At 33.6% G+C, this 27,692-nt stretch overlaps 3 protein-coding genes across 8 annotated transcripts; 2 read left to right on the forward strand and 1 right to left on the reverse strand.

Annotated features, from left to right (window-relative positions):
- Nucleotides 1-7,668, forward strand: LOC108454295 (CDP-diacylglycerol--serine O-phosphatidyltransferase 1-like). 2 transcript variants are annotated; one of them, XM_053019051.1, is made up of 13 exons: nucleotides 1-271; nucleotides 2,254-2,450; nucleotides 3,439-3,504; nucleotides 3,594-3,653; nucleotides 4,728-4,818; nucleotides 5,336-5,390; nucleotides 5,489-5,568; nucleotides 5,741-5,857; nucleotides 5,998-6,082; nucleotides 6,633-6,724; nucleotides 6,832-7,085; nucleotides 7,173-7,261; nucleotides 7,344-7,668. In XM_053019051.1, exons 2-13 carry the CDS (start codon nucleotides 2,287-2,289, stop codon nucleotides 7,469-7,471), a joined length of 1,281 nt encoding a protein of 426 aa, XP_052875011.1. In that variant the 5' UTR covers nucleotides 1-271; nucleotides 2,254-2,286; the 3' UTR covers nucleotides 7,472-7,668. The 2 variants fall into 2 exon arrangements, with proteins under 2 accessions (XP_052875011.1, XP_017608200.1); XM_017752711.2 differs by having other exon boundaries at nucleotides 5-328.
- A 1,503-nt stretch (nucleotides 7,669-9,171) lies between these two features.
- LOC108456825 (uncharacterized) lies at nucleotides 9,172-24,726 on the reverse strand. Of its 5 annotated transcripts, none has more exons than XR_008270872.1 (14): nucleotides 24,438-24,725; nucleotides 24,206-24,363; nucleotides 24,007-24,098; nucleotides 23,548-23,661; nucleotides 21,164-21,494; nucleotides 20,282-20,461; nucleotides 19,275-19,355; nucleotides 14,294-14,512; nucleotides 14,002-14,144; nucleotides 11,315-11,481; nucleotides 10,424-10,641; nucleotides 10,168-10,260; nucleotides 9,407-9,798; nucleotides 9,172-9,276 (listed from the first exon to the last, which is right to left on the reverse strand). XR_008270872.1 is itself a non-coding variant. In XM_017755520.2 (14 exons), exons 1-14 carry the CDS (start codon nucleotides 24,619-24,621, stop codon nucleotides 9,538-9,540), a joined length of 2,133 nt encoding a protein of 710 aa, XP_017611009.1. In that variant the 5' UTR covers nucleotides 24,622-24,725; the 3' UTR covers nucleotides 9,172-9,537. The 5 variants fall into 5 exon arrangements, 3 of the variants coding, with proteins under 3 accessions (XP_017611009.1, XP_017611008.1, XP_017611007.1); XR_008270871.1 differs by having other exon boundaries at nucleotides 9,172-9,316; XM_017755520.2 differs by having other exon boundaries at nucleotides 9,172-9,549; nucleotides 9,658-9,798.
- A 334-nt stretch (nucleotides 24,727-25,060) lies between these two features.
- Nucleotides 25,061-27,210, forward strand: LOC108454704 (large ribosomal RNA subunit accumulation protein YCED homolog 1, chloroplastic-like). The gene is made up of 2 exons (XM_017753244.2): nucleotides 25,061-25,681; nucleotides 26,633-27,210. Exons 1-2 carry the CDS (start codon nucleotides 25,122-25,124, stop codon nucleotides 27,039-27,041), a joined length of 969 nt encoding a protein of 322 aa, XP_017608733.1. The 5' UTR covers nucleotides 25,061-25,121; the 3' UTR covers nucleotides 27,042-27,210.
- The last annotated feature ends 482 nt before the right edge of the window (nucleotides 27,211-27,692 follow it).

The raw sequence follows: 27,692 nt of genomic DNA on the forward strand, positions 1-27,692 counted from the left end.
TTAAATAAATAACTCGAATATATTATAAGCCTCTAAAAAACCAAAGGCCGAACTCAGAAATACACCCGAAGCTCATCAGCTAAAACTGAGTTTAATAAACCAAAAAATCAACCCTAGACACACTGCTTTCTTTCTGCCGCACAACTCTTCTTCCTCTTTTTTCTTCTTCATCTGCTCGCCGCCCGGAGCCGTGTCAGGATCGTGTCCAACTTCTTTTTTCTTTGACGTATTTCGGCGTGTCCCGTACGTATCGGGCGTATGTACGACACCGGTACGAGAGGGGAAGAGCCGTGTCGGTGTTTCATAGGTTTTAAGTCTAGATATCATGGTGAATTTGTTGTCTCTTCCCTTTTATATGTTTATTTTCTGTTTGAATTTGAAGTTTTTCTAAGACGTAAAAATGCAAGCATATATCTCAAGTGTCATAATGCCTATATACCTACTAATATTCTGTTTTAAAGAGGTTTAAATACTTGCTGAACTTGATATCTCCATTATGGGTTTTGATGTAACGATCTAAAATGTTCATTTCTTAGTTCAATGTGAGAAGTACTTAATGTTCTAGCTGCTAAAATCTACTATGATGGTCCTTGGAAAGATTCTCTTCTGAAAAGGAGGTTTTTGAGAAGCAGCTTGAAGTTCGGATCTTTTTATCTTGTCATGAAATCTTTTGCTTTTTGATGGTTGAAATGACCGGTAGCTTTGAATATGATAAAGATAATAAAGCAACTGTTTTAATAATTAATGTGGTTGATAGATTATCATGTAGAATATCACTTGCTCTTTAGTAAAGTGGATTGTCACATCATATGAACCGGTGTTGAATGGGAGTTTCAATTCTTGGGCAAGCTGTATGGACTCATAGCTTTAAGGTGCTATGTTCCTTTGACTTTTTCATTTTTCTTGAAATATCCATTCCAATACATATATGGGCATGGGCATGGAGAGAGGATCCTTTATGGAGCCTCCAAATATATAGAAAAACTTAAAAATATTGAAAATGCTCATGTAGGATACATACTCATATTCGACACTTGCACTTGAGTGTGATTAACATAGCTGGGGAGGGTTTTTGTTTTCTTTCATCCTTTGTGGGTTATTCCTTCGCATCTTTCACTAGGGTAGTGGCTTGTCTTTGGTAGTACTGCGAATTAAATGCTTCATTACAATGCTTATAGCTTCCGTAGTGGCCAAATCATCACCTAGAATTAAGATGACACAATAAACTGACTATGCCACCACACCAACTGTATTGGTGTGAGTTTGGGTTTTATGTAATCTTTGCGTTGAAGATGCTTCAACACTTATATTAAGGTTGTGCTTTGCCCTATTTAAAGTTGGTTAATAAGACAAGTTCTTTTAATGCTAGATCTGGTGAATGAATTTATTGCATTTCACATTCATATATGTTATCAATGCCCTCCTTTGGGCTTAGTACTTTTAGGGCTAATTTGGCAATACTTTTGAAAAGTGCTTTTGAGAAGTGCTGTGGAAAAGTGCTTTTGAGAAGTGCTTTTGAAAAATTTGGTTTAAAATTTGAGTATTTAGCATTGCTGTCAAAAAGTGCTTTTGAGAAATAAAATGTCCATTTTAGACATGTTATTATCAAGTAATAAATATACATTTAAATAATATTTAAATTAGTTAATATTATTATATTTTAGTAAGAATATAAAAAATATATTATAATTTATTGTTAATATTTTAATATATAAAATATAAATTTTAAATATTTTAAGCAATAAATATTAATTATTTATAAAATTTAATTAGAGTATATAAACTATATTTTAAATATTTAAATATAACTATTAAATATTTGTAATTAGTATTTTAAAAATATTTTTTATTTTTAATTAATGATTTTAACACATTTGTAATTAAGTACCAAGAAAAAAAGAGAAGTACTCTATTATTGAAGGGTGAAAAGTAATTAAGCACTAAAAGTGCTTTTGGGAGAGGAAAAGCTAAAATTTTAACTTTTCCGTTTGAAGTGCTTTTGAAAAGCACTTTTGAAAAGCTAAAATTTCAGCCAAAAGCGACTTGTTCTCGCATGACTTTTCTTCAAAAGTGCTTTTGGAGCCAGAAGTGCTTTTGAAAAGCAATGCAGAACTGGCCCTTAGTTATTGTCACCAATTTATTTATATACAGTAATGTATGTTAGATTTTCTCTTACTATTAATTGAAAGATTGCCATTTTTAGAAGTTCTTAAGTAAATATTACTAATGATGTTTTATAACTTTGTTCTGCAGGTAAGCAAGTTGTATTTCTGAAACACAGAGCCTATGGAACCTGATGGTCATAGGAGATTGAGGAGAAGGGATCATCTTGTTCAGGAAAATGGAGATCCTGATCTATCTTGTTCCATTGATGAGTTAGATCCATGGACTGCATGGGCATACAAGCCTCGTACTATTTCATTTTTATTTGTTGGCGCATGCTTTCTAATGTAAGTGCCCTGCTTAATATATATTTCTTGTTAGCATAAACTCAACTGAAAATTCTGCATTTTCCCCCATTTTAGCTTTAGACATCTTTTATATTGTTGGTAGCTTATCTTTCAATAACACAAAATCTTCTTTTTTTGCGAGAATTTGTAGTTCTTGGCTTGAATTTATGCGCTTATTTTTGTTGTGAATGGCTGTCAATCTTTTGGGTGCCATCAACCATATGGTTGCTTATGGTTTTTAATTTTGGAACTTGTTTCCGTTGCATGTACTATGTTTAGGATGGCAAGATTACATTGGAAAATATTATGCTTCCTTTGGTGTTTTAAAGGATACTATGGCTACAGTGACTCTATGGAGTTGTAGATTATTTCAAAAGTTTTAAGAAAATCTTGTGGAAACTTACATATATGTTTTTGAAGTTTTATAACTGAACTAATGTTATTCAGCTATAGTTGTTTTCTTTTTATCTGTTTGGCCGTTGTTAAAGTCACTGTACTCTAAGGGAAACAAATGGTATTGTGAGCAAGGAGCTGCATTTTAATAAGGACACTATTGTTACAATGACTACATTTCGGTGTTGATTATTTTTCAAAGTTTTAAGAAAATCTCACCGAAACTTGTATGTTATTCAGCTATAGTTGTTTTTCTTTTTCCATTTTGACCTTGTTAAAGTCATTGTAATCTAAGGGAAACAATTGGGATTATCTATTGAGTGCAGCTTGGTCATTATACAGTTTCATCAATTTAGTACAATGATAGTTTCTTATCATTGTCTTCTACTAGTTGCATCCAGCACCATGTCCTTAGTTTTGCATGTTGCTGTTTAAGTTCTGTTTGCTAGATACATGGCTGAAATCTATAAATAACCTGAGTATGTATCTTTTTCCTTTTTTTGTTAAAGAAGAAACTTCTTTATTTCTTTTAATGTAAATTATGTCTCAATTTTTATATTAGCACTCATTTATTTGGTCTTTATATGTTTCACAGTTGGGCAAGTGGAGCCCTTGATCCTGAGAGCAACAAATCTGGTGATCTTGTCACATCTGTAAAAAGGTTTCTATTTATATCTAATGGTGTTTTATGTCTTTTCTTTTTTACTTGCTGACATGTTTTAAGTATCTCACATGTGCTCTTTTTTATAGGGGTGTATGGGCAATGATTGCAGTTTTTCTTACTTATTGCATGCTGCAGGCTCCTTCTACGTAAGTTATTAGATTGATTTCTTCTGTAGGACTTCGTTCATGTAATTGTTTTACATGGATTCTTTACTATTTAGTAGCAGGTATAAATCCCCCTCCCATGAGAGAAAAAAAAATGTTGGTATTGATTGATGTTTCTTTTGGTTCATTAAGAAATTTCCTAAAAAGCTATCAATGACTTTCAATGGTTTCTCTTAGGCTTAAAGGAAATGCATTGTCTATGTGGTCTCTATTATGATGACTGGAAAACAAACTCCTCTATCATCCTATGCTTTTGCATAATGTTCACATTTTATTTTCCAAGTGGCTTCACTTATTTAATTGTTTTACATGGATTCTTTACTATTTAGTAGCAGGTATAAATCCCCCTCACTCCTAAAAACAGTAATTTATGTTGTATTGATTGATTTTACAATTCTTCTGGTTCATTAAGTAGAAAGCTACAGACTCGATTCTCTTCTGTAACCTCTTAGAATCAGACTTTTGAGTTTTCCTTTCAGTTGTGTGTATATATAGATAAATAGATAGATAAAATATACTCTTTCAATATCAGAGGCTTTCACGATAAAAGCTGAAAATTTCTGCCTTCAAGATTTGTCAATGATTCTCAATCGGAGTCTCTTAGTCTTAAAGGAAATGCATCATCTATGTGGCCTCCATATTATGATGACCTGAAAAATAACTCCTCTCTGTCATCATTATTTGCTTTTGTATACATGTTCACATTTTATTTCCTGGGAGACTTTATTTGTTCAACATTTTACATTTCAAAACAGGTTGAACCTTATAAAGGAGTGAGGGGAGGCAGGGTGTGAGATTTAAAGTTGAAATATGTATTCGTATATCTGTCCTATGTCAAAAATACTTTTCATGATGTGAAAGCAACGCTTTTATGATTGTGTCGGCTGGAGAAGATGGTGATGGAATTTTATAAATTTGTTTATGGATGACTCTGGAGTTTAATCTTTTTTTATTTGCAAAGCTATGTTCTAGTCAGCTGCATTTCTTATTACTACGGTTAATGGATTGCTAGTGTTATTGCTCTGGGCACTTAAAGAAAGTCAAACTTCTTTGCAGGGTCCTTATTCGGCCACATCCTGCAGTTTGGCGTTTAGTTCATGGAATGGCTGTTGTTTACCTTGTTGTACTCACTTTTTTGCTTTTTCAGGTTAGTTTCCCAGTGCAGCTTTTATTTATTTATTTATTTTCTTTATGTATATTGTAATATTGTCCATTGCTTAGTTTATTTATTTTTGTACATCGTGTGTACATACTTGCATTTGTCTATTGTAGCCTTTTTTTTTTTTTTGTTGGTCGACATTATGTACTATACCTGGAATCTTAATTGATCACATAGGAAACCCGGCTAATTGTATTTGTTAGCATAAAGCCCTGCCCCTTCACAATTTAAAGATTTGGTAATGTCAACATGTTGTCAATTATCAAAAGTTGCTCAGCCTTGCAAATAGGAGCTGAGATGCACTACTTACAAACATCAAATACTCTCTATACAGCACACATACATATGAGAAAAAGTGAAACGTGTGTGTGTGTGTGTCTGTAAGGGGTCAGAACTTGGTGTTGTTCTGGAATGTTTCTGTCTGTGCATATACATGCAGACATGCATGCTGTCATCTGAAGTTGAATAAATGATTAGTGATGGTTGCTCTGAATTTCATTTCCAGACACGTGATGATGCTAGGCAATTCATGAAGTTTCTCCATCCTGACCTTGGTGTTGGTATTGCTTTTGGCCCTGAAATATATTTAGTTTCATATTTGCTCTGCTGTTATTACTTATAATAAAGTTTCTTCATTATTATTTGCTTCTTCATGCAGAGCTTCCAGAACGATCCTATGGTGCTGATTGTCGCATTTATATTCCTGAAAATCCCTCTAGCAGATTTAAGAATGTTTATGTATGGATCTTCTTGCACAACCTGAATGCTCTACTTTATTCTCCTTCTTTTACCTCTTTTTCTTTAGGTATTTATTTTAATGCATACTTGAGCTAGTCTTTCTTGATGCAATGGCTGTGGTATTTTATTTCTCAATTCTAATTTTGTTCATATAAAAAAAAACAATTTATAGGAAACTCTATTTGATGAATTTGTTCTAGCCCACATCTTAGGTTGGTGGGGCAAGGCCATTTTAATCCGCAATCAGCCACTTCTCTGGGTCCTCTCAACTGGATTTGAGTTTATGGAGGTTAGATTTTTACAGGACATGCTTATAGTTTTTCATATTGTTCTCATTTCCCGTTTAGAAGTATTACTATTGACAAGTTAATGCTTGTATGTGTGGTCTGTCTTACATCAATAAACTGACTATTATTATGCCATATGCAGCTTACCTTCCGACACATGCTACCCAACTTTAATGAGTGCTGGTGGGACAGCATTATTCTTGATATTTTTACATGTAATTGGTTTGGTAAGATCCCACATTGCCATTTTATTTACCCTTTGTTTTCAATATGTTCTTTTTTCCTTTGATCACTGTTGTGCCTAAGGCTGTAGCATATGGAATTGACTGAAAGGGATGAAGCAACTGAACAATATTATTAGCTGGTTAAATTGTTTTCTAAATGGTCTTTTCCAAGTTCCATTTTCAATTATTCAAATGTTTTCTAGCAAGTTTTATACTGTGATAAAATTAATTAATTTTTGGTAAGGATAATATTTTGTGCTTTGATAATTCCTCTCACACAGAATAGTTCTCAGGTTCCCAGCCTAATTTATTTGTATGACAGATGTGGATTTGAAAACCCTTATTATAGCCCTACATATGATCATACTCCTTAAGTTGTATGAAATGTGAAACCTAAGTGGGAATAACAGTTTTGCATTTCTATTCTATTCATGTGATCTCAAAGTCGTAGTCTGTTGTGTTATCATGAGTATATAATTTTATTTTGTTGTTAGTTCCTGGTGTGGTAACAAAGCCTTAATATGATTCTTCAGCCTATTTGGTTTTCTTGTAGGTATTTGGGCTGGAATGCATACTGTTAGGTACTTTGACGGCAGAACCTACGAGTGGGTTGGAATAAGTCGCCAGCCTAACATTATTGGCAAAGTATGTTTTTTGACCTGTAATTACTTTCTTTACTGTGTTTCTTCAGGTTTGATAAGAGTTTGTTAAAAATTCCAAGTCATGAAATGGTGATTGGTCATTGGTGTTAGGTGAAACGAACATTGGGACAATTTACGCCAGCCCAGTGGGACAAAGATGAATGGCACCCCTTGCTTGGTCCATGGCGTTTCATTCAAGTTCTCAGCCTTTTTATCGTCTTCTTGACAGTAGAACTTAATACATTCTTTCTAAAGTTTTGTCTCTGGATTCCTCCTCGAAACCCTGTGATTGTCTATAGGTTGATTTTGTGGTGGCTAATAGCAATACCAACAATTCGTGAGTACAACTTATACCTTCAAGACCGGTATTATCTCATTCTCTCTCTCTTTCTCTATTTCTGACATGTACATACAATGCCAGAATATTGACAATATTCCTGTTCCCCTTTCAGTAAACCAGTGAAAAAGGTAGGAGCATTTTGTTGGCTTTCTCTCGCGATTTGCATCATCGAGCTTCTCCTATGCATCAAGTTTGGACATGGTATGTTGCAGTCCCCATATAATATTTTATGAAGAGTTGGTTTTTTAATCATTTAATTTGATATTGTTAACCTACCCATCAGGTTTATACCCGAAGCCGATGCCACGATGGTTGGTAGTTTTCTGGTTGTCTATGGGATCCACTCTCGTATTGTTCCTTATGATTTGGTCATGGAAACTGCAGCGGAGTTACCGCAAAAAGAGACGATAATTTCAATATACTATTCTTTTGGTTACTTGCACCATTGATTGGCTGTAATGTAAATACTTGTAACTTTTCATAAATTGTAATTCTAGGCTTAAATAATAACTATAGGTACTTGTTATTTTTTAACAATTTTTGTTGAAAAAAGTTTCAGAACCAAAATGTGAGTTATTTCTAATTAAATTCAAAATTCAAAATTAAAATTTTAGTATTAAATTAAATTAAATATTTTTTTCTTAAAGAAAGAATTGTATGAATTAGTGATATCATGTTATTTATATTTTTTAATATTTAATGTTATTATCAATATTTTCATCTTAAGTGAATTTTAAAATTTAAGATTAAATTGTTGATGTATATTAAATTATTGAAAAGGATAATTAAATTATTGAATTGGAATAATATTCATATTTTATATAATCTTTTTTCCCTTCTTTTTGCTCTTATCACTCGCACCCATGACGAAGGATTCTCATCCATAAACACAATGCTTTCATTTTCAATCACTTTCAAGAAAGAATCCTGTTTTGATTTACTAAACCTATGAACGTCTCCTTTTATTATTCATAACCATCGTTTTCCTAGCTTCCTAACATCTTTAACCCCATAAGTAACAGCAGATAAAAGATACAAATCGATACAAAGAGTGTTCTTGAGCTGAGTTAACAATGGAAGTCTTACCAGTGCCAGGACCCTAAAAAATAGTGGAAAGGATTCTGCTACGATCAATAGAACTTTGAAAACAATACCAGGACGCATCCGTTCCGACAAAGGCTCATGAGAACCATCAGTTTTGCCTAGTTGAATAGTGGGTTTGGTATTTCGCAACTTTTGATGTTTATTATGGATCATCATCTGGGTCGTGTTGGGCTGTAGTACGGATGCTTGTGGCTGTGGCAGTGGGTTCAGGAGAAAGCTTGGTGTGAAGATGGAAGCGGTCAAGTTTTGGTTGAAAGGGAGGAGTTCGGATTTGGATTGGAGAATTTGTGTCATTTGCATGCTACTGGCCTGGAGGAGTGAAGTGGTGCAAGAAAGGATTGGAGAAGAGAGACGGAAGATGACGATGAACTTTTTGATTGGTTCTAGGACTGTTCTTCAACAAAGCTAACAGTTTCGACCAAAATTAACAACAAAATTAAAGCTTAGTACTATTTTGACAAAAAAAAAAAACTAATTTCTGGGCCATTTTTTTATTATGCATATTATTCTATTCTTTTTTGGTTATAATCGGGATAGTAAGAAAATATGACGGGCTTTCAAGTTCAAGGTTTGCCACCATTTACCACAACTCTTATATTCATCATTTTCAATTTTACAAAAATCTTCTGTGAAAAATTGAAAATAATTTTTATGTTTTTAATTTTTCACCTAATTTATTTTTCATTTTTCAAAATCATTTTAAAATTTTCAACCAAACATGTTTCTATATTTTCTAAAACAAAACGGAGCCTAACGAAATAAAAGGAAAATATACATTTTGATCTAAAATTTATAACAAGAATTAAGGGCTTAAATCAATAATGCAAGTGACTATATAGTAATATTTTTAAAATTCTATAATCAAAACGTAAGCTTACTCAAACATAAGTTTCCCTATATAAAAATAATAGTAGTAGTTAAGAACCCTTGGGGCCAATAGAGGTTGCAAATGCACAAAAGAACAAAATGACAATTTTTAACTTGAAACAACCCAAGACAGCTTAACATTCTCAAACTTGGAAAATTTATATTGAACTGCTAAAATGTACAAAATGAAGCATGGTGAACCTTCATCAATAGCAATGCAGCAAGTTAACTCCAATTCCAAAGAGCTTCAACAAAGTAATCAAGGACGAATATGGTAGTTACAGCCTGAATATTTGTGCTAATTACAAATGGCATAAATGATACAAGAATATTCCGAGATACAAATATCATTAATATAAGCAAACTAAAACTAACCTCAAATTCCTGGTCCAGATGCTATGAGAGATTGCAGCCTCCGGAAAAATCTTCAAAGTACTTGTTCCTCAAGGTTCTAATTGTTAAAGACTCAAGATCTCATCCGCATATATGTGTTCGTGAATTGTTCTTCATAAATTGCACTGATGGTGAGACATGCATAAGTTCAAATTAGATGACGGGCTTATATTCTGCTGCTACTTACCAACTGCCTCTGTTAATGTATCAGACAAGTTTTCAACAGTATCTACCATGACAGAAGCACGTATCTGGTGTCTTCTCAGTTCTTGAGCTTTTCTTCGTTTGGTTTCAAGTATAATCATAAGAGCAGTGATGTCTGCAGGACTAACCCCACCTACTCTGCTCGCTTGACCAATAGTTTGCGGCCTAACCTGTTGGGATTAGAATTAAATTTCAATTACAATTGTACAAACCTCATTCGATGAGAACCAACTTCACAAACATCTGAACAATTTATCCAGGAAAATTCCCTCTATTGTGAACTTCTTCCATGAATAAATGCATTAAGCTGAAAGTCTAGTAAATTCGATTCAAGATTCTGTATTCAATGCATTCTGGTAAAACTGGAAAAGCAAATATCTCAAAGCACACAGACAGAGAAACAACCATGCATTAATCACTTGCTGAGTTACTGTCAACTGGATGAATGCCTAAACATGATCCCCAAAAGGAAATGATTTTCACTCCTTTTGTAGCATGCTTTAAAATATATTTCAAATCCAATTTTTGGTGCTACAGACCTTGGAGAGCTTTTCGCGTGCTTCAAGAGACAAAGTTGTCATTGCATAGTAATCCAAGTCCTCGGGAAGTCGTCTATGCTGTTGATGGATCATCTTCAACAAAAAGTGTTGGATTTGACAAAGAAAATAAACAAATCAGAGATGATAAATAATTCCCTCACTATATACTGATGCCAAGGAGTGTAGAAAGAAGCAGATACATGGAGATGTATGGTGGCATAGAATGATGTTTCACCATGCAACTCTAAATTCATACCTGTTGGAGTTGGTTTTGTTGGCGAATAATGAAGCCTTCATATTTTATATCGATTTCAACACATTCTTTCTCTGTTCTTGATAACATTTTGTTCCCAAAACCATGCTTATCAAGAAGTTTATATTCTATGTGTGGTTTCTTTAGAAGACTCTCTAGCGTTGAAGATTCCTTCACAGGTTGACCAGAGAAGTGAGAAACATCAGCAGCCAAGTCTCCTCCTGGAAAGCAATCACAAAATGCAGCCATTTTTAAATTCCAACTAATCACAAACTTCTATTATTGTTTATTATAAATACTAAGAAGGATTATAACAAGTTTCAGATGAATGATGAAATTTGATGCAAAGAATTCAATGATCAAGCATACTAGAAATTGAGGCCACTGACAACAGCCATGAAATTTGCAGCCATATTTGCAATCTATTATTGTTTAGGAACAATATCAGTGTACTATAATGGCAGCTCTCTTCAATTTGGCTCTGGTTAAATTATTCTCAAGGGCACAGAAATCTCACATACACACAAGATATTATGACCTCACTCTCATAGATTTGTACTAATAAGTCTTATCATGCATATCGAAAAAATTAAAGGGCCAACAGTGTCCTCGAAAACTAATCAAACAATAAATATTTAAATCAAAAAAGCAAAGTAACAGAAAGAATAATGATGATCCATAAATATATAAGATCAATCAGTCTCTCATACAGCAAGCAAACTGAACACCACAGAAAAACTAATACTCCCCATGTATAAGAGAGATTCCCCTTTATCCAACTGCATTAGTTATTAGTCTTCTTCCAAACTATAAAAAGAAAATGGCTCCTGATATAAGATGTATAATTTGCAAGCTGAAGGCTTCATGGAGGGGAACAAAAGAAAGAATACAAACCTGAAATCCTGACAGTTTTCAATCGCTTCTTTTCGTCTGAAATCCTTGCTTGTTTGTCCTGGTATATTTTCCAGCGTCTATCATCTATCAACCCAATTTCACGCCCCAAAGGTGTGAGACGACTATCCGCATTATCAGAGCGAAGAAGTAATCGATGTTCTGAACGGCTAGAAAGAGGAAAAGAAGAGACACAAATAGACGAGATTATTTATTCAGTATGATGCTAAAAACCCCGACAATCAAGTCTTCTAGAAGAGAAAAAAATCGATGATACAACTTCAAAAAACATAACTTATAAATTAAAGTGGAACTTCATAAACACAAGTGTCCTTTTAAGAATAATCATGCCAAACAAATACCATATAGACAGAATGACATAAAGACTTTTCCTTCTAGCTTTATTCTCTATCCAAGATTTGCAAAGCAGTTCCATGTGTATATCATTTCAGGGATGTGCATAAAAACTGAGGAAACCAAAAAATTAAACTGAACCATAGTATAGAATCCAGTTTGAACAGCTTTTAATGGTATTAGATTTCAATATCACATGCCTTGCACGTGATTTTATGCATTGAACTTTTTAGTTAATTTTTTAATAATATATTTTTAATTACTGTAATTAGAATAAAGTAATGTTCGTTATTTGAATTGTTGAATATAGTTAAAACCCATTAGCTTATTTAACATTTAAAAATTATAATAATAAAATTTCAAACCATATTTAAAGCATTTTAACCATATTAAAGGTACAACATAGTTTTCTTTCATGTTCTTTCATGTCATTAATACAAAGAAACACCATCCAAAAAACTAATAAACATATTTAACATATATCAATTATTTTGATAATTCAAATATAGTGCTAATAAAAAATTATAATATTATTAAAGCATTTGTACAAACTATTAAAATGGATATATTGTAAATCAAACTCTTCAATATTCAATATGTATTTTTTTCCTTTTCTTAATAGTAAAAACTTGACCATAATATAAATATAATATATTTAGATTAGATTAAAAAATTTACTATTTATGAAATATGAAGTACTCATGCACACACGGTATGAACATACCCACACCTCATACCCACACTACATCCAAAGGGAGCTGACCCATATAAAGGGCTACCACTGCTCCCCAGGTGGTTCGAATCCGGTGAATTCTATAAGTGAACAGCCTTTAGCTACTGGGCCAATCAAGAGAGTAATATATTTTAATATTCTAATCTAAATATTATATTTATATTATGGTCAATTTCTGTTTAAAACTAAAGTAATATATTTTTCCCTGTTTTTTTCTTTTTTGGTTTATGTAAAACATAATAATCTAAATTTAATTTAATATAAAAATAATTTTTATTAACTATTATATAAATTCACTTAATAGAGGTCTTTTAATAGAATTAGAATTCTTATTTATAAATCTTTAAAAAGATTCTTATATATAAATATGATAAATAAAAAAATTAAAACAGTAAATCCAGTAATATAATGAACCAAAAAAGGTTATATTGGTCAGTTCAAAAGTTTTTCCAAACTCGTTTTTATATATATTATAGATAGATTAGTTTCTCAAAACTTTACTAGGCGGCTAATAAGTTTTATTCAAGTTTTGATTTAAGTAGTCTTATACTCTTATTCCACCAAAAATAATAATTAAATATTTTAAATTACCTCAAAATTTAAACCATATAATTATTAGCTCCATGAAATGTCCCACTCATAATTAAAAAAAAAAGCCCTAAGTTTTCCCCCATTCTTCTATGTCTTCTTCAGCTCCACAGCAGAGGTAAAGCTTGTGGAGAAAAGGAGTTGTGGACTAGGATGTTAGATCTAGGATAAGCCAGAGATTCTATTTAGAAATCAAGTTCAAGTAAAAAGGAAGAAGTGAACATATTTGGGCTCAAACCAACACCGGTGAGCAGCAGTCGTGATGGCGAGTGATGGTCCAGAAGGCAGCCCAAAACAGGATATTGGAAATTGAGGTGGCTGCAAGTTGGGACTTAAGAACTAGAGATAGAAAGAGAATTGAGAGTTCAGAGAGAGAAGGAAATTATTTGATTTAAATAGATGGAAAACACACCATGTATGTGAGGGAAAAGAAGTCAAAAGAAGAAAGGGAAACAGAGTTAAGGAGTAGGAAGAAAAAAAAAAGTAAATGGAGAGAGAAAGAGTAAAAAGAACAAATAAGAGGACCAAAAAGTAAAGGGCGAGTATTTGGTATACTGGCAGTGTAATTTTTTTATTACACAAGCAGCTTTAAAAAATTGAAGTCTCTTTTTTTTTTTTAAATATCTATTTTTTTTAATATTTTACTATACCCCTTAAACACTTGTCAATCCCCTAACCTTGCTTGTGGAGTCTAAAAATTCCACTAGCAGTGTACTGAATATTTTCCCAAAAATAAAGCTGTGAAATTTTCTAATTCCTATTTAAAAAAAGCATGAAATAACAATAAAGTATAATTGCTCTATTAAATCCTTCACAAATTAAATTTTATAAAATTTGAAAGCATCCTCATATTCATGATCATTTCCAAGAATAAATAATTTAATTCTCTGGACTTAACCGCATATGAGAAGAATGTGTAATCACCCTATTTTCAAAAACCAGATCAAACAGCCAAAAGGAATAGTATGATAAGTGTAGAAAATTATCATGACAGCATGAATCTGGAGTTGCTTACCTTGTTAACATTCGGTATGGCTCTCGAAGATCCTTAGTAACCAGATCATCAATCAATGTCCCTATATAACTGCTTTCCCTCTCAAGAACAATAAGGGGCTTCCCATCTGAATGTCTAGCAGCATTGATACCAGAAATGATGCCCTGTTTAAAAATAAATAAATAAATAACAAAAATAATAGAAAGAACCACAAGAATTTGTTGATACTTAATACATGAAAAAGTTCAATAAAAGAAATGAATTTGCAAAGGCGCCATAATGTACAGAAGAAGGTTGGAAACAATATGTAAACCTGTGCAGCAGCTTCTTCATAGCCAGTAGTTCCGTTTATTTGACCAGAGAAGAATAAACCGTCAATTTTCTTTGTCATAAGAGACCTAGAGCACTGATGAGCTGGTAAATAATCGTATTCAACAGCATATGCAGGTCTTAACATTGAACAATTCTCAAGTCCAGGCAAAGTTCTCAATAGTGGTAACTGTAGTCTTTCTGGTAGACCAGTTGAGAACCCCTGTCAAGATGATCAAACAATCAACTATTTATGTTAAACACAAGATGCAACAGAATTAACCCTATAAAGTATAAACACATACTAAATGTACAAATTTAGGAAGAAGAATTATTCTTATTTCTTCTAATCTGACTACAGCCTTTTAAAGAATAACAGGAAAAATAAAAAGGAAATAATCTCTAGAAATTAGCCTATCCCTAAAAATTAGTAATTTGATTATGGCTAATGGTACAAGGAAATTCCTAGAACTAAGGTAGAAAATCTGCTTAATTTAAGGAATTCCAACACTCCCCCTCAAGCTGGAGTGTAGATGTTAATCAAACCCAGCTTGCCCATAATTTCTTTGAACATTTTTCTGCTCAAGCTTTTGGTTAACACGTCTGCTACTTGTTGTCTTGTAGGTAGATATGAAACACAAACTTCCCCTTTGTTAATTTTCTCCGTAATAAAGTGGCGATCAATTTCCACATGCTTGGTACGGTCATGGTGTACAGGGTTATGAGCTATGCTAACTGCTGCCTGGTTGTCACAGTTTAATGTTATAGGTTTTGTATAGGATAATTTTAGTTCTCCCATTAGCCGTTGTAACCACATTCCTTCACATATACCGTGGGACAAAGCTCGATATTCAGATTCAGCACTGCTGCGTGCCACAACAGATTGCTTTTTACTCCTCCATGTCACGAGATTACCCCAAACATAGCTGCAGTAACCGCTTGTGGAGCGCCTGTCATTAACTGCCCCTGCCCAGTCTGCATCAGTGTAGACTTCTATGCTTCGATTTACATCTTTCTTGAAATGCAACCCCTTACCAGGAGTCCCTTTTAAGTATCTCAATATCCTGTAGGCAGCTTCCAAATGTTTCTCCCTAGGAGCATGCATAAATTGACTTATGACACTTACTCCAAAAGCTATGTCCGGACGAGTGTGAGAAAGATAGATAAGTTTTCCCACTAACCGTTGATATCTCCTCCTGTCTACCTCTTCTCCATCCTTATCAGTTCCTAATTTAAGGTTGGGTTCCATAGGAGTCTAGGCTCGTTTGCAACCCAACAGTCCAACTTCAGAAAGTAGATCAAGAACATACTTTCTTTGAGAGATTGAAATACCTGCCTTTGACCTTGCTATCTCCATTCCTAGAAAATATCGAAGATTCCCCAAGTCTTTAAGTTGAAACTCAAGACTTAAGAACTCTTTTAGTCTTTCAATTTCAATAGAATCATCCCCTGTTAATATTATGTCATCTACATAGACAATGAGAATACAGCACTTCCCATTATCCGAGTGTTTGTAGAATAAGGTGTGATCAGCTTGACCTTGAGTATAATGTCTACTAGTCATGGCTTTGGCAAAACAATTAAACCAAGCCCTAGGGGATTGCTTTAGTCCATACAAGGACTTCTTCAACTTGCATACTTGGCCCTTGCTTCCTTCGAATCCAGGCGGAAAATCCATGTAGACTTCTTCGTTTAATTCTCCATTGAGAAAAGCGTTCTTTACATCCAATTGGATCAAAGGCCATTCTAAGTTGACAGCAATTGAGAGAAGCACTCAAATAGTATTCAATTTGACCACCGGTGCAAAGGTTTCCTCATAGTCCAACCCATATGTTTGAGTGAAACCCCTGGCCACAAGTCTAGCCTTGTATCGATCAATGCTCCCATCTGGTTTAAATTTTGTGGTGAAAATCCACTAACAACCCACGATCTTCTTCCCAGTAGGTAGTTTAGATATTTCCCAAGTTCCATTGTCTTTAAGAGCCTTTATTTCTTCCAACACAGCTTGCCTCCATTTGGTTGACTTAAGAGCCTCTTCTATGTTTTTTGGAGTTTCTATAGAGTCAACATTAGAAACAAAGGCATTGTAGGATTTAGACAAGTTTCCATAGGATACAAACCGAGAAATGGGATGTTGAGTGCAACTCCTAGTGCCCTTTCTTACTGCAATTGGAAGATAGATGGAAGATGAAGGAGGTGAAACTTCTTCCTCAAGACAGTCCTCGGGTAAAGATGGCATTGGCACTGCTGTTTCTGTCTCAGGCAGCTGATGTCTCCGAGAGTATACACGAAGCCCCTGAGTTTTTTCTTGTTGTTTTTCAGAATGAGTAGGCTGTTTTTCTTCATTAGTATGGTTAATCACACTTGTTTCTTGTTGCTGAACAGTGGAGATAGGAACAACAGGTTCCAAAACAGGAAAAACAGGTTCCAAAATAGGAATAACAGTGGCTGTAGGATTTTCAGCAGGTTTTGTAGTGGTGGTAGCTGATAGAGCCTTGAGGTATAATGAGAAGATTGCTCAAGGTCTCATCTTCACTAAGTATTTCCCCCTGAAGATGAAAGGCTGAAAAATATGGCTCATTTTCGAAGAAAGTAACATCAAGGGACACAAACATCCGGTGTAAGGTTGGAGAGTAGCACTTGTACCCTTTTTGTGTAGGTGAGTAACCAATAAAGACACAAGTGTGGGCTCTAGGATCAAGTTTAGATCGATTAGGTTGATGGTTGTGGACAAATGCTTTGCAACCAAATGTTTTGATTGGGAGATTAGGAACACGAAACAAGGGAAACTTTTTTGAAGAGTATGTAAAGGTGTTTGAAAGTTTAATACCTTAGATGGGAGTCGGTTTATAAGATAACAAGCAGTGAGGACAGCTTCTCCCCATAAATACTTTGGTACACCCATAGTAAACATAAGAGCACGAGCCACGGCTACAAGGTGTCTATTTTTCTCTCGGAAACCCCGTTTTGTTGAGGGTGTCGGGACAAGAACTTTGATGTATGATTCCTTGCTCGGAAAGATAAGGACTTAAGATAGAATTAAAGTACTCTCTCCCATTATCGTTCTAAGGGTGTGAATATTTGAATTGAACTGGGTTGAATCATTGAATGAAAATTTTGAAGACTCTAGAGACTTGGATTTTCTTTAAGGAGATAGATCCAACAAACTCTAGTGTGGTCATCAATGAAAGTTATGAACCACCTAGCCCCTGTGATGTTTTTTACTCGATTGGCTCCCCATAGATCACTTGTGGATTAAAGAGAAAGGTTGAGATTGAACATAAGGTTTCAAAGGATAAGGGACACGAGTGTGTTTAGGCGGTTGGCAAACTTCACAGTTCAATGAACTTATTTTCTTATTTAGAAATAGTAGAGAAACAATTTCTTCAAGTACATGAAATTTGGGTGTCCTAGTCTACGGTGCCATAGCATGATAGAATCTTCTTTTGATGTAGATAAGGCCATCCCTTCTTTTGAACTGTTTTTGTTCCAAACATATAAGCCATCATTAACTTTAGCAAGTGCCAATCATCTTCCCGATTCCTATTCTGAACCACACAACCGAAAGCGTAAAATTCAGCAAGTACTTTTTCATCCTTGGTAAGCTTGCTAATTGAGAGTAAATTACGGAAAGATTTGGAACATGTAAAACTTTATCAAGGGAAAAATTTTCAAGAAGTCTCACTTGTCCCCATTCCACCACCGTGAGTAAGATCCATCACTATGCGAATCCGAGAGTGATCATGACAAGGTAAATAGGTGTGAAACAAACTTAGATTACTGTCAGGTGGTCGGATGCACCCAGTCTAGCATCCGGGAAGTTGTGATAGGTTCGTGTGTAGTATTTAAAGCAAGACTTTGAATAGCTAGTGACCCACCTGGTGTAGGAGTCCCAGTAGTTTATGAAGAGCCTCAAGTTGAGTTTTGGTTAGCGAATTTTATGAAGAGTCTCATAGGAATTTTCGTGTCACCCATGGGAGTAGGGTTTCTAACAGAGAAAGCAGAACAAGAAAAGAGAAAAAGAGCAGGATCTCTTGAATTCTCGATGCTCGATACCATGTACAAATTTAGGAAAAAGAATTATTCTTATTTCTTCTAATCTGACTACAGCCTTTTAAAGAATAACAGGAAAAATAAAAAGGAAATAATCTCTAGAAATTAGCCTATCTCTAAAAATTAGTAATTTGATTATGGCTAATAGTACGAGGAAATTCCTAGAACTAAGGTAGAAAATCTGCTTAATTTAAGGAATTCCAACACTAAACAGCAACACATGACTCTTAATAAGATAAATGGACAAACCAGCACAAATTCAGCGTGTTTAAACAATGAACAGAACAACTACAAAAGAAAAAGAACCAGAAAATAAAACATTCATAGGACAACCCAATATAGGATTCCCGTTACATGAATCAAACTAATTTCAGAACCTCATTAAAAAGAAATTTTTCAAAGAGAAAGGTTTCAATCAACATTTCCAAATATTTTGAAAGCAATGCAGAATAAACATAAGAATTTCCTAGGATACCCTTAATAGGATGCCCAACATAGCTACAATGCATATTGTAGTTGCATGACTCCCATTGAACTTAAGAAGAAAAGTTTTTCAAAGAGTAAGATTTAATCAAAGTTTCATACTAATTTGAAAGGCAATGTAGAATGAAAGACAGAAATTTCCTAGGACAAAAACATATAAATGGCAACTTCATATGTAATTGGAGAAAACAGTATCAACACATCAAAAGGCATAGTCGAGCATTTTTCTTCTTTTCTTCTTCTTTATTTCATTTTGTGCTTAAGAATTTCAAGGCATCTAAATTGAAAAGTCATAAAAGTCAAGACATGAGTAATAATCCATAGGGTTACTCACCTATACAACACACTAGTAGTTCTTAAGCTATTCATTAGAAGGCAAGTTTAAAGCTCCAAAATCTAATTGATGGCCATGGTTTCTCAATCCCATAAAGGAGACACAAAAACATTACCTGCACATAAAGCTCAGGCACAGTCCGACCCTCTGGTTCAAGAAAAATCTGATGAGACTCTTTGTCTTGAAATCTCACAATCTAAAGAAACCAATGTGAAACAAGTATAGCCTAAACAAACCATGTGAAAAATTGTAACAAAAAGAAACTAAATTACATTATCTGGAAAATTCTAATTGAAATGCTAAAACAGAGAGGGCTCATTTTCTTTAAGGCAGAAAAAAAAAAAACTATCAGCAAGGTAGGTTGAACCAACAATGCAGTCGCATCTTTACAGGCTTAAACTGTAATAAGAACATAAATCCTTTGAAAAGGTATAAAAAGATTCATCCATGTATGTAGAAAATAGCTTGATGAATATTGCTCTTAATTCCATATTTCTATGATACATCTACATCTGTATGAACCTAGTTAAGTTAATAAAAGTCCAAAACCATGGATTGACACAGTACCCAGCAATAGCATAAACTAATCAGCAGCATTTCTCTTTCACACTTGATGATCACTGGTAAACAAATTAAAATAAAATATGCTGACACTTTATGTAAGATAATGGATAGCTAACTTATAAAAAATTAAAAAGAAAAAAAAAACAATTTGAATAGAGCCAGAGTTAAACTTGCAGATGTGTACATAGTCTACAAATAAAAGTCTCGTGAGATAGCAAGAATCTCCTCTAGGTGTTGATATATAACCGAGCGTATATATACACATATATATATGAACAGAAACAGCTTAAAATTCTTGCCATTAGCTAGCTTCAAACTGAAGTACATGAAAGTTTACAATCTTATAGCATAATTAACACAAGTCAAAATATAGCTCTTTAAAAATTTAAGATATCATGTGGAACCTGGGAATGGATGTAAAAATGAAACAAAAAGGGAAGACTTCAACTAGGGATAAGTGAAACGCCACCATAAGTAGATATAACACTACAGTGCTTAACATGACATTTCAATGCTAATTCAGCCAATAAAAGTATAATTCAAACAATATAAAGTTACCTTATCTTCAATGGAAGGGCAGTATCTAGGCCCCTTTGCTTCAACCCATCCTCCATAGGTAGGAGTTTCATGCAAGTTATTTTTAATAAGCTGGTGGGTACTCTTAGTAGTCCGTGTCAGATAACAACACATTTGCTCCTTTTCAATGTGGAAATCAGGATCGAAACTAAACCAGCTGACCTGAAAATTTTTCAAAGACTATTATAAGAACAACAAATAACAGTACTCCTTATAACCCACTAAATTTGTAACATTTTGACTTTTAATGATCAAAATTTTTTAACTTTTACTTCTTGCTCTTTAAATTTTATTGTGGAAATCTTTTTGAAATATATATTATAAAATTTTTGAACATTTTGAAGTAATTTTAAACATTTTTAAAATTAATTAATTAAAATATTTAAAATAGTTGAGGCCAAAGTTTAAAAAGTTTGACCCCAAATATGTCAACAGTGACTTTTTTAGTGGAACAGGGAGTAATTTTTTTCCTTTTTGTTTACCAGAATAATATCAGTAACTTATTAGTAGGGAAAGATAGAATAAGTTTTAAGCAGCCTGCAAGCTAACAGCATTTTATCATGAAATCTTATGTTGTTAACAGGTAGTTTCTATAATCAAGAAAAAAGAAGGACATCAACCAGAATTTTTCTGCTCCTGTAACCTATCGGTCTACGTGTAATTGAAATAATGAAGTTCTTACTGTGGTGAAACTAGAAGCTTTGCCTCTCTCACGATGTTAAATATAAGAAGATTACTTTATGACCCAAAGATATTTAATCTATGCACCCTGTTACCAGGTGGCAATTTTTGAAGCAGGATTTAATATCTTAAATTTTACAAGATTAATCCACTGAACCTACATATGAGATTAAATGGAAGGACCTCTTCATCTCCAAGCTGAGGCTCCAAAACAGAAAAATCAACAGTACGACAGTCCACCCGTGCTGGGGTTCCAGTTTTTAACCGATCAGATTCAAATCCAAGACGCTGCAAGTTCTCAGTCAGACCATGTGATGCAGACTCACCAGCTCTTCCAGCAGGCATAGAGGTTCTACCAACCCATATTTTACCACTCATAAAAGTTCCAGTTGTCAGTATAACAGCAGGGGCGTAGAAGTTCATACCAAAAAATGTGCAAACACCTTCAACATTGTCATTCTTTCCAAGCAAAATATCTGTCACCATTGCCTCTCTAATTGAGAGATTTGGAGTACTGAAAACAAAAGGCCAACTCATCGATTAGCAAAAAGAACAGAAACAAAGCATTCTTCCATGAATATAGTCATAAGCACATTATTATAAGACCAGCTAACTAGCACAAAGTAGGTGTTATGGGCCAAATCTATGTTAGGAAAGGCTATTAATGTTTATTCTCTAATTAAGGTTTAGGTTTCGATTTTATTTCTTTCCTTAGGTTTTGTTGTGCTTTTACTTTAGTTGATTTGTTTCTTTTCTAAAATAGGTTTCCTATATGTAATAAGACTGGTCCTTCTTTAAAGAGACGTACGGAATAAAAAACAGAAGCAAAATTTCTATAAAAAATCCTATAGATAAATGGTTCTCTCTTTAATTGAGTCCCAAGGTTTCAGTCTCCTTTTAATGAGCTGAAAGGTTTCCATTTCCCTTTGATGAGCTAAACTATTAGTCCCAAACAAAGTGTAACAATTTAGTATCAGAGTCAATGGCCCTTAATAATAGTAAAACAATGGTTAACAGAGTGACGAACAGAAATACATACGAAACTTGAGCATTTGCAAACAAAGATACAACAGATACTTGAACTACATTGCAGCATGTCAATGAAACTATTTCTGAAACCAAAACCCAATTGTTTGATCAAATGCATGAAGGAATGGATAAAACAATTGCTCCTAAATGAATCTATAAACCAAGGAGAAGGAAAGACTAACAGAATCAACTTTTTGGAGTTTTTTACATAAACTACCCATTTTGAAGTTTACCAGATGCAGGTTTTGGATTACAGCAGTCTAATCCAGCATTGAATTATCACTGAAACATAATTATGTTAACACTCGACTGGTAGAATACAAATAAAAAGATGGGCTAAAACATTTCCATCATACAAATCCCTTATTCTTTTCCTTTTGTTTTGAGCATTTGATTTTTATTTAGATTCATTGGAAATTGCAATATTTGAGTCTTAGGACTTGTTTATGGGTTCCTTTGTAATTAGGTTTAATTATGGATGTTGAGTTGTTCTAGGTTGAGTTAGTCTAGTTGGGGTCTGAGAATTTGCTCAGATCCTAGTGGAACTAGGAATGCTCCATATGTATATACAAATCTAATATTTTTGTTACGGAAGAGAAGCATTTTTAGAGAGTTTTCCAACATAATTGCTACTGTGGCAGTTTTAAAACAACCAATCACAGGTATGGATCTCAAGGACTAATGGGTAGCACTGGAATCTTTTCTTCTTATTTGATTCCTATGTTCTCTTAAGAATTCAAATCTAAAAGCAAATCAAGAGAAGGTCTTTTATTAACAAACCTACACGATCACCACCAATGAGTGCTCAGTCATACTCTCTTTATAGTACAAAAATGCATCAGAAAAATATGGGGCACGCATATGTTGCTTACATTTTTCTCAGAAAAAAGAAGGGTCAGTACAACCAAAGATAAAAAAAAGTTATAACAAATCAAAGCCTAACTTTCTTCAGAATATTATTGACCACTCTAAAATAAGTTTTTCTAAATTCTTATGCTTGCTCATCAGAAATCAATTTCCCCTTTTATTGAAACTGAAAGAAGGAGAAGCTACATTTTAAACTAACTATTATTTGCACAATTTTCATTCTTATCTGCAACTTTTTTGTTATCATCAGCCCTATAAATAGTTGCTCTTAAAGGGTTTAGATGGATGTTTGGCTATAACTATTATTTAACTTCTGAGGCAACAATTCTTTTGTGATGTTGCAAAAGAAAATAAAACAGTTACAGAGTTTCTATCTTTTCCATGCGACCTTATGTTTCTTTATCGATTTTATTATATCAGAATTGCAAAGTCTATCTATTTGCCTTTGAATATCACAATTCAATCACAAATGCTACATAATATAGGCACCTAACTATAAGCTAGAAATATCATGGATAGGAAAATTAATCAGTTAGCCAGACAGTGTTAATGCTGTTACAAAATCAAGATTCTACTAAAACATATTAACTATTCTTCTAATAAAAAAATGAAAATAGATGCTAATTGCTACAAACAGATATGTAAATTGGAATGGAAAGAAAGAAACTTGCCTCTCAACCACATTTTTCATTTGCATTGCATATTCCCGTTTGTCAGTTTGTGCACGCAATGCCCGGACAGCAGGACCTCTTGAAACATTAAGAACACGCTTTTGTAGATAGCACCTAAAAGTACCAAAATCCCAAATGTAAATGAATAGATTGCAAATAAGATTATGTTTGGCTTAAAGCAAATAAATTAGAAATCAACAGCTCAAATGAAATTTTTTGCTTCTGCCTGTTTTTTCTTCCCAAATTGTTGCTGGAAAACAAAGCCATACTCAATCAAAGTAAGCAGATGGCTACCAAATGTAACAAAAAATAAAACATTGTTGTTTTAAAAAATACTAATACTAATAAATTTACAAAAGTTTATTAAACCCACACACATTTTAGTTTTACGCTTTAGCGTCCCAAAGCAAACAAACACAATTAGCAAATATGCCAACATTGGAAATTTGAGGATATTACCTATCAGCAACCTTTCCAATTTCACCACCAAGCGCATCCACTTCATGTACAAGTTGTGATTTTGCAAGTCCACCCACCGCAGGATTGCAAGGCTGTAAGTAACAAAACCAACTTACGCCAGTAACGAACAAATCCGCCATAGTTTGCAATTTCTTAGCTTTAATGAAATAAAATAATAAAGTGATAAAAGAAAGATAACCTGCCATGCTATCCGATCAATGTTTAGGGTGAGAAGCAACGTTTTGGCCCCCAACCGAGCAGACGCAAGAGCAGCTTCACAACCTGCGTGTCCACCTCCAACCACAATAACATCATACTTTTCCTCACCAACTTCCACATTCCGATTCCCATCTGCAACTTTTCCAATAAGAAAGTCAAATAGTTGTCCAACACGAGAACCTGTTCGATAAAATGTCTGAACCAATACATACTCGAATTGGTTGCTGGAAAAGAGCAAAAGCAGCGGAAAGGGAATCTTTTAACCACGGAGAGACGAAGATTGCGGCGGGAAGGAGCGCAGGCATGGTAATAAGGGCGAGAGGAAGGAAAGAGAAGGGAAGAGAAGGGGAAGTGATGGCGGGTGAGGCGCGAAAGGTGGACGGATAATATTGACATTTTCTTAATCGCATATCGTCTGCTTAGGTCTTCTAACCTGTATTTCTTTTTGTAAGGCTCAGCCTACTGCAGAGCTATCCGATTAATCTTTGGGTAAACTGCATCTAAGTCACTAAACTATTACTAAACTTATGTTTTGGTGATTCAATTTCAAAAAGTTACAAAATGGTCGCGGAATTTTTTAGGATTTTTGAGTGTTTCTATTTTTAAGTTAGCTAGTTAGTGACAAAAAGAAAAAAGAGACAAAATTGAATAGTCGGTAGTCATTTTATAGCTATTCATAGTTAGATGATAAAAAAAAAAGTTTATTAATAGTTGTGTGATTATTTTACAACTTTTCATAGTTAAGTGATCAAAAACAATAAAAAATCATAGTTGGATGACCTATACTGAAATTTAGCCATTTATTTATGGCCTGTGGCAGACGGTATATGTGTTTAGCTGGCAACAAAAAATGAAAAAGCTGTAGTTGATGTGGTGTAGATAATACGGAAACCTAAATGTCTCTCTTAATATCATCATCTTTTATAACTTTTCCCTCTAATTTTAGTCCATCCAATGTTTATGATATAAAATTGCAGCAACCTGCTTTATCGATTCCTTTCTGTTCTTCCGTTGGCCATTGCAAATTTCCATGGAGTGTAACTCTAAATAACCATCAAATTTTCAGAAATAATATGAAGCCCGTTAGAGATTCCATTAACCCATCACAGAATCAATCTTTCAACGAGGAAGACAGCACCATATCATTTGATTGGGAGGACGAAGAAGAAGATTTTGAAAACGTAGAATCACCATGGGAAGGAGCAGTTATGTATAAGAGAAACCCTTCTGTTACTCATATGGAGTATTGCACAACTTTGGAGAGGTTGGGTTTAGGAAAGCTTTCGAGCGTTGTTTCAAAATCTAGGGCTTCATTGATGGGATTACGGGTTACAAAAGATGTGAAAGATTTTCCAGATGGTACCCCTGTTCAGATCTCCATTGATGTGACAAGGAAGAAACAAAAGATGAGGCTTGATGGGATTGTTAAAACTGTCATCACTCTCGGTTGCAATAGGTATTTTTCTTTTCCTTAATTAGTTTCAATTCGTTAGACTTTATATTTTGCTCCCTCTATTCATAGAAATGAATAAATTAGTGGTGGTGATATACGTGGATCAATTTCTAATTAAAATGATAGAATTTTTAGTATAAGGATCAGTTTATTCATTAATTTAGTTTAAGAAAATTAATTTATTCGTTTTTTTTGGTAAAAAGGGATAAAATGTAATCTGATTTTTGGTTATATATATATACATGAGATGGAATGTGATTTTCTAAGATTAGATATTTAGCAAATCATCCAATGCCTACAAAAGGGTTTGATTTTCTGCTTGATTGGAGGAGGTTTTCCTCAAGAACAGGTAACGACTATGGAGTAGGTTACAGAAAATTTCTATCTAAAATGATATTTACTTACCCTGAATGCCTCAAATGATAAAATTTGCAAAAATACATAAAGGAATTAAAGAGGTCTTGTAATTTTACCAGTGTGATTGTTATCATCACCTATCAGGTTTGTTGACTTCTTCATCCCTCTAGTTCATGTTTTGTGAATTCATCCACGTCATATTCAAAATGAAATCTCTATGTGACACTGCGGTAAAAGTACTAAAGATCTCCTTAGGAGTCAAATTGAAATTTTCCTATTTTACTCATTACATCAAAGATTAAATTGGTCATTCTGTTAAAAATTCTATCTATTCTTATTGTTAAAAACTGGTTATTTTATGGCAAACACGTGTCATTATATGGTTATTCCATCAACCACGACAATTTTTAACAATATAAATGGATAAAATTTTTAATAGAAAAAGATCAATCTACTCTTTGTATAAGAGCTTCCATAGTACTTTTACCATAACATTGCATTGGCCCAAGCTCTTTTGAATTTGAATTGTTTCTACTGCATTAAATTCACTTCTTTCCTCGTTGTATTTTGCACTGAATCCAACCTTTAATTGAAAAGGTGTGGTGAACCTGCTGCTGAGTGCATATTCTCCAATTTCTCACTTCTACTAACTGAAAACCCCATTGAAGAGCCTGAAATTATTGATATAGGAGCAACCTTTGAGCAAGGATTCAAATCTTCCTATGCAAGTAACCAAGCGGAGGATGATGATGCGTCGATCGATTGGGATGATCGGCTTTATTTTCCTCCCGAAAGAAAAGAAATCGATATTTCGAAGCACATAAGAGACTTGGTGCATCTAGAAATCACAATCAACGCAGTTTGTGATCCAAGCTGCAAAGGTATATGTCTTGAATGCGGTACTAATCTGAATACTTACAGCTGTAGCTGTAGTGATAATGTAAAAGACAATACGTTTGGCCCACTTGGAATATTGAGGAAACAGATGAAGAAGAAATTATCTTAGTTTATGCAATGCCAACTCCCTCCAGATAAATATTTATATATATTTGGGGGGGGGGGGTATGTGAAGGATATAAGATATACTTGTATAGTTGTATAAATTTTAATTATACTGATCTACACATTATCATGTCTTTGTCTCACATTTTAGTTACTTTTTTGTGTTATGTTTATGTCATGTCTCATGTGCTTATTTCATATAATATTGGGAATAGGAGTCTTATGGTTTGAACTCATATTAAACAAATAAAAATACTCAAAACTTAGGCAGCAAAAATATCATATCAACTCATCATTTTATATAATACTTATAAAAATGTCATATTAACTCCCATTTTCATATAATAAATTTAGTGATTACCATTTAAATCAGGATTAAAATTTTTAAATTCAAAGCAATACAATGACTAAAATGATCAAATTAAAACAAAATAATTAAATTCACAATTTACTATAATACATGACTAATAGTATAATTTAACTTGATAGATTTAACTATTACAATTTGGACCAAAAATAAAATTTCAATAAGAACTAAAATTAATCAAATTAAAGTGTGAGGACTAAATAAAAGTTTTGGATAATTCAGGGCCTAATAACAGAATTAGATCCTTGAGTCGAAGGTTGAAGTAATTTGATATTTTTGTAGACACCT

Source organism: Gossypium arboreum, chromosome 9 (genome assembly GCF_025698485.1).
Source record: "Gossypium arboreum isolate Shixiya-1 chromosome 9, ASM2569848v2, whole genome shotgun sequence".
NCBI lineage: Eukaryota > Viridiplantae > Streptophyta > Magnoliopsida > Malvales > Malvaceae > Gossypium > Gossypium arboreum.

Coding starts and splice junctions, on each gene's coding strand:
- LOC108454295 (XM_053019051.1), top strand. CDS start 2,287: ATGGAACCTGATGGTCATAGGAGATTGAGGAGAAGGGATCATCTTGTT. Junction 6,725..6,831: donor AGCCTAACATTATTGGCAAA/GTATGTTTTTTG, acceptor CATTGGTGTTAG/GTGAAACGAACATTGGGACA. Junction 7,262..7,343: donor ATGCATCAAGTTTGGACATG/GTATGTTGCAGT, acceptor CCTACCCATCAG/GTTTATACCCGAAGCCGATG.
- LOC108456825 (XM_017755518.2), bottom strand. CDS start 24,621: ATGTCAATATTATCCGTCCACCTTTCGCGCCTCACCCGCCATCACTTC. Junction 19,356..20,281: donor GCCCTTCCATTGAAGATAAG/GTAACTTTATAT, acceptor TGGTTTCTTTAG/ATTGTGAGATTTCAAGACAA. Junction 9,799..10,167: donor CACGCGAAAAGCTCTCCAAG/GTCTGTAGCACC, acceptor TAATCCCAACAG/GTTAGGCCGCAAACTATTGG.
- LOC108454704 (XM_017753244.2), top strand. CDS start 25,122: ATGTCTCTCTTAATATCATCATCTTTTATAACTTTTCCCTCTAATTTT. Junction 25,682..26,632: donor ATCACTCTCGGTTGCAATAG/GTATTTTTCTTT, acceptor TTAATTGAAAAG/GTGTGGTGAACCTGCTGCTG.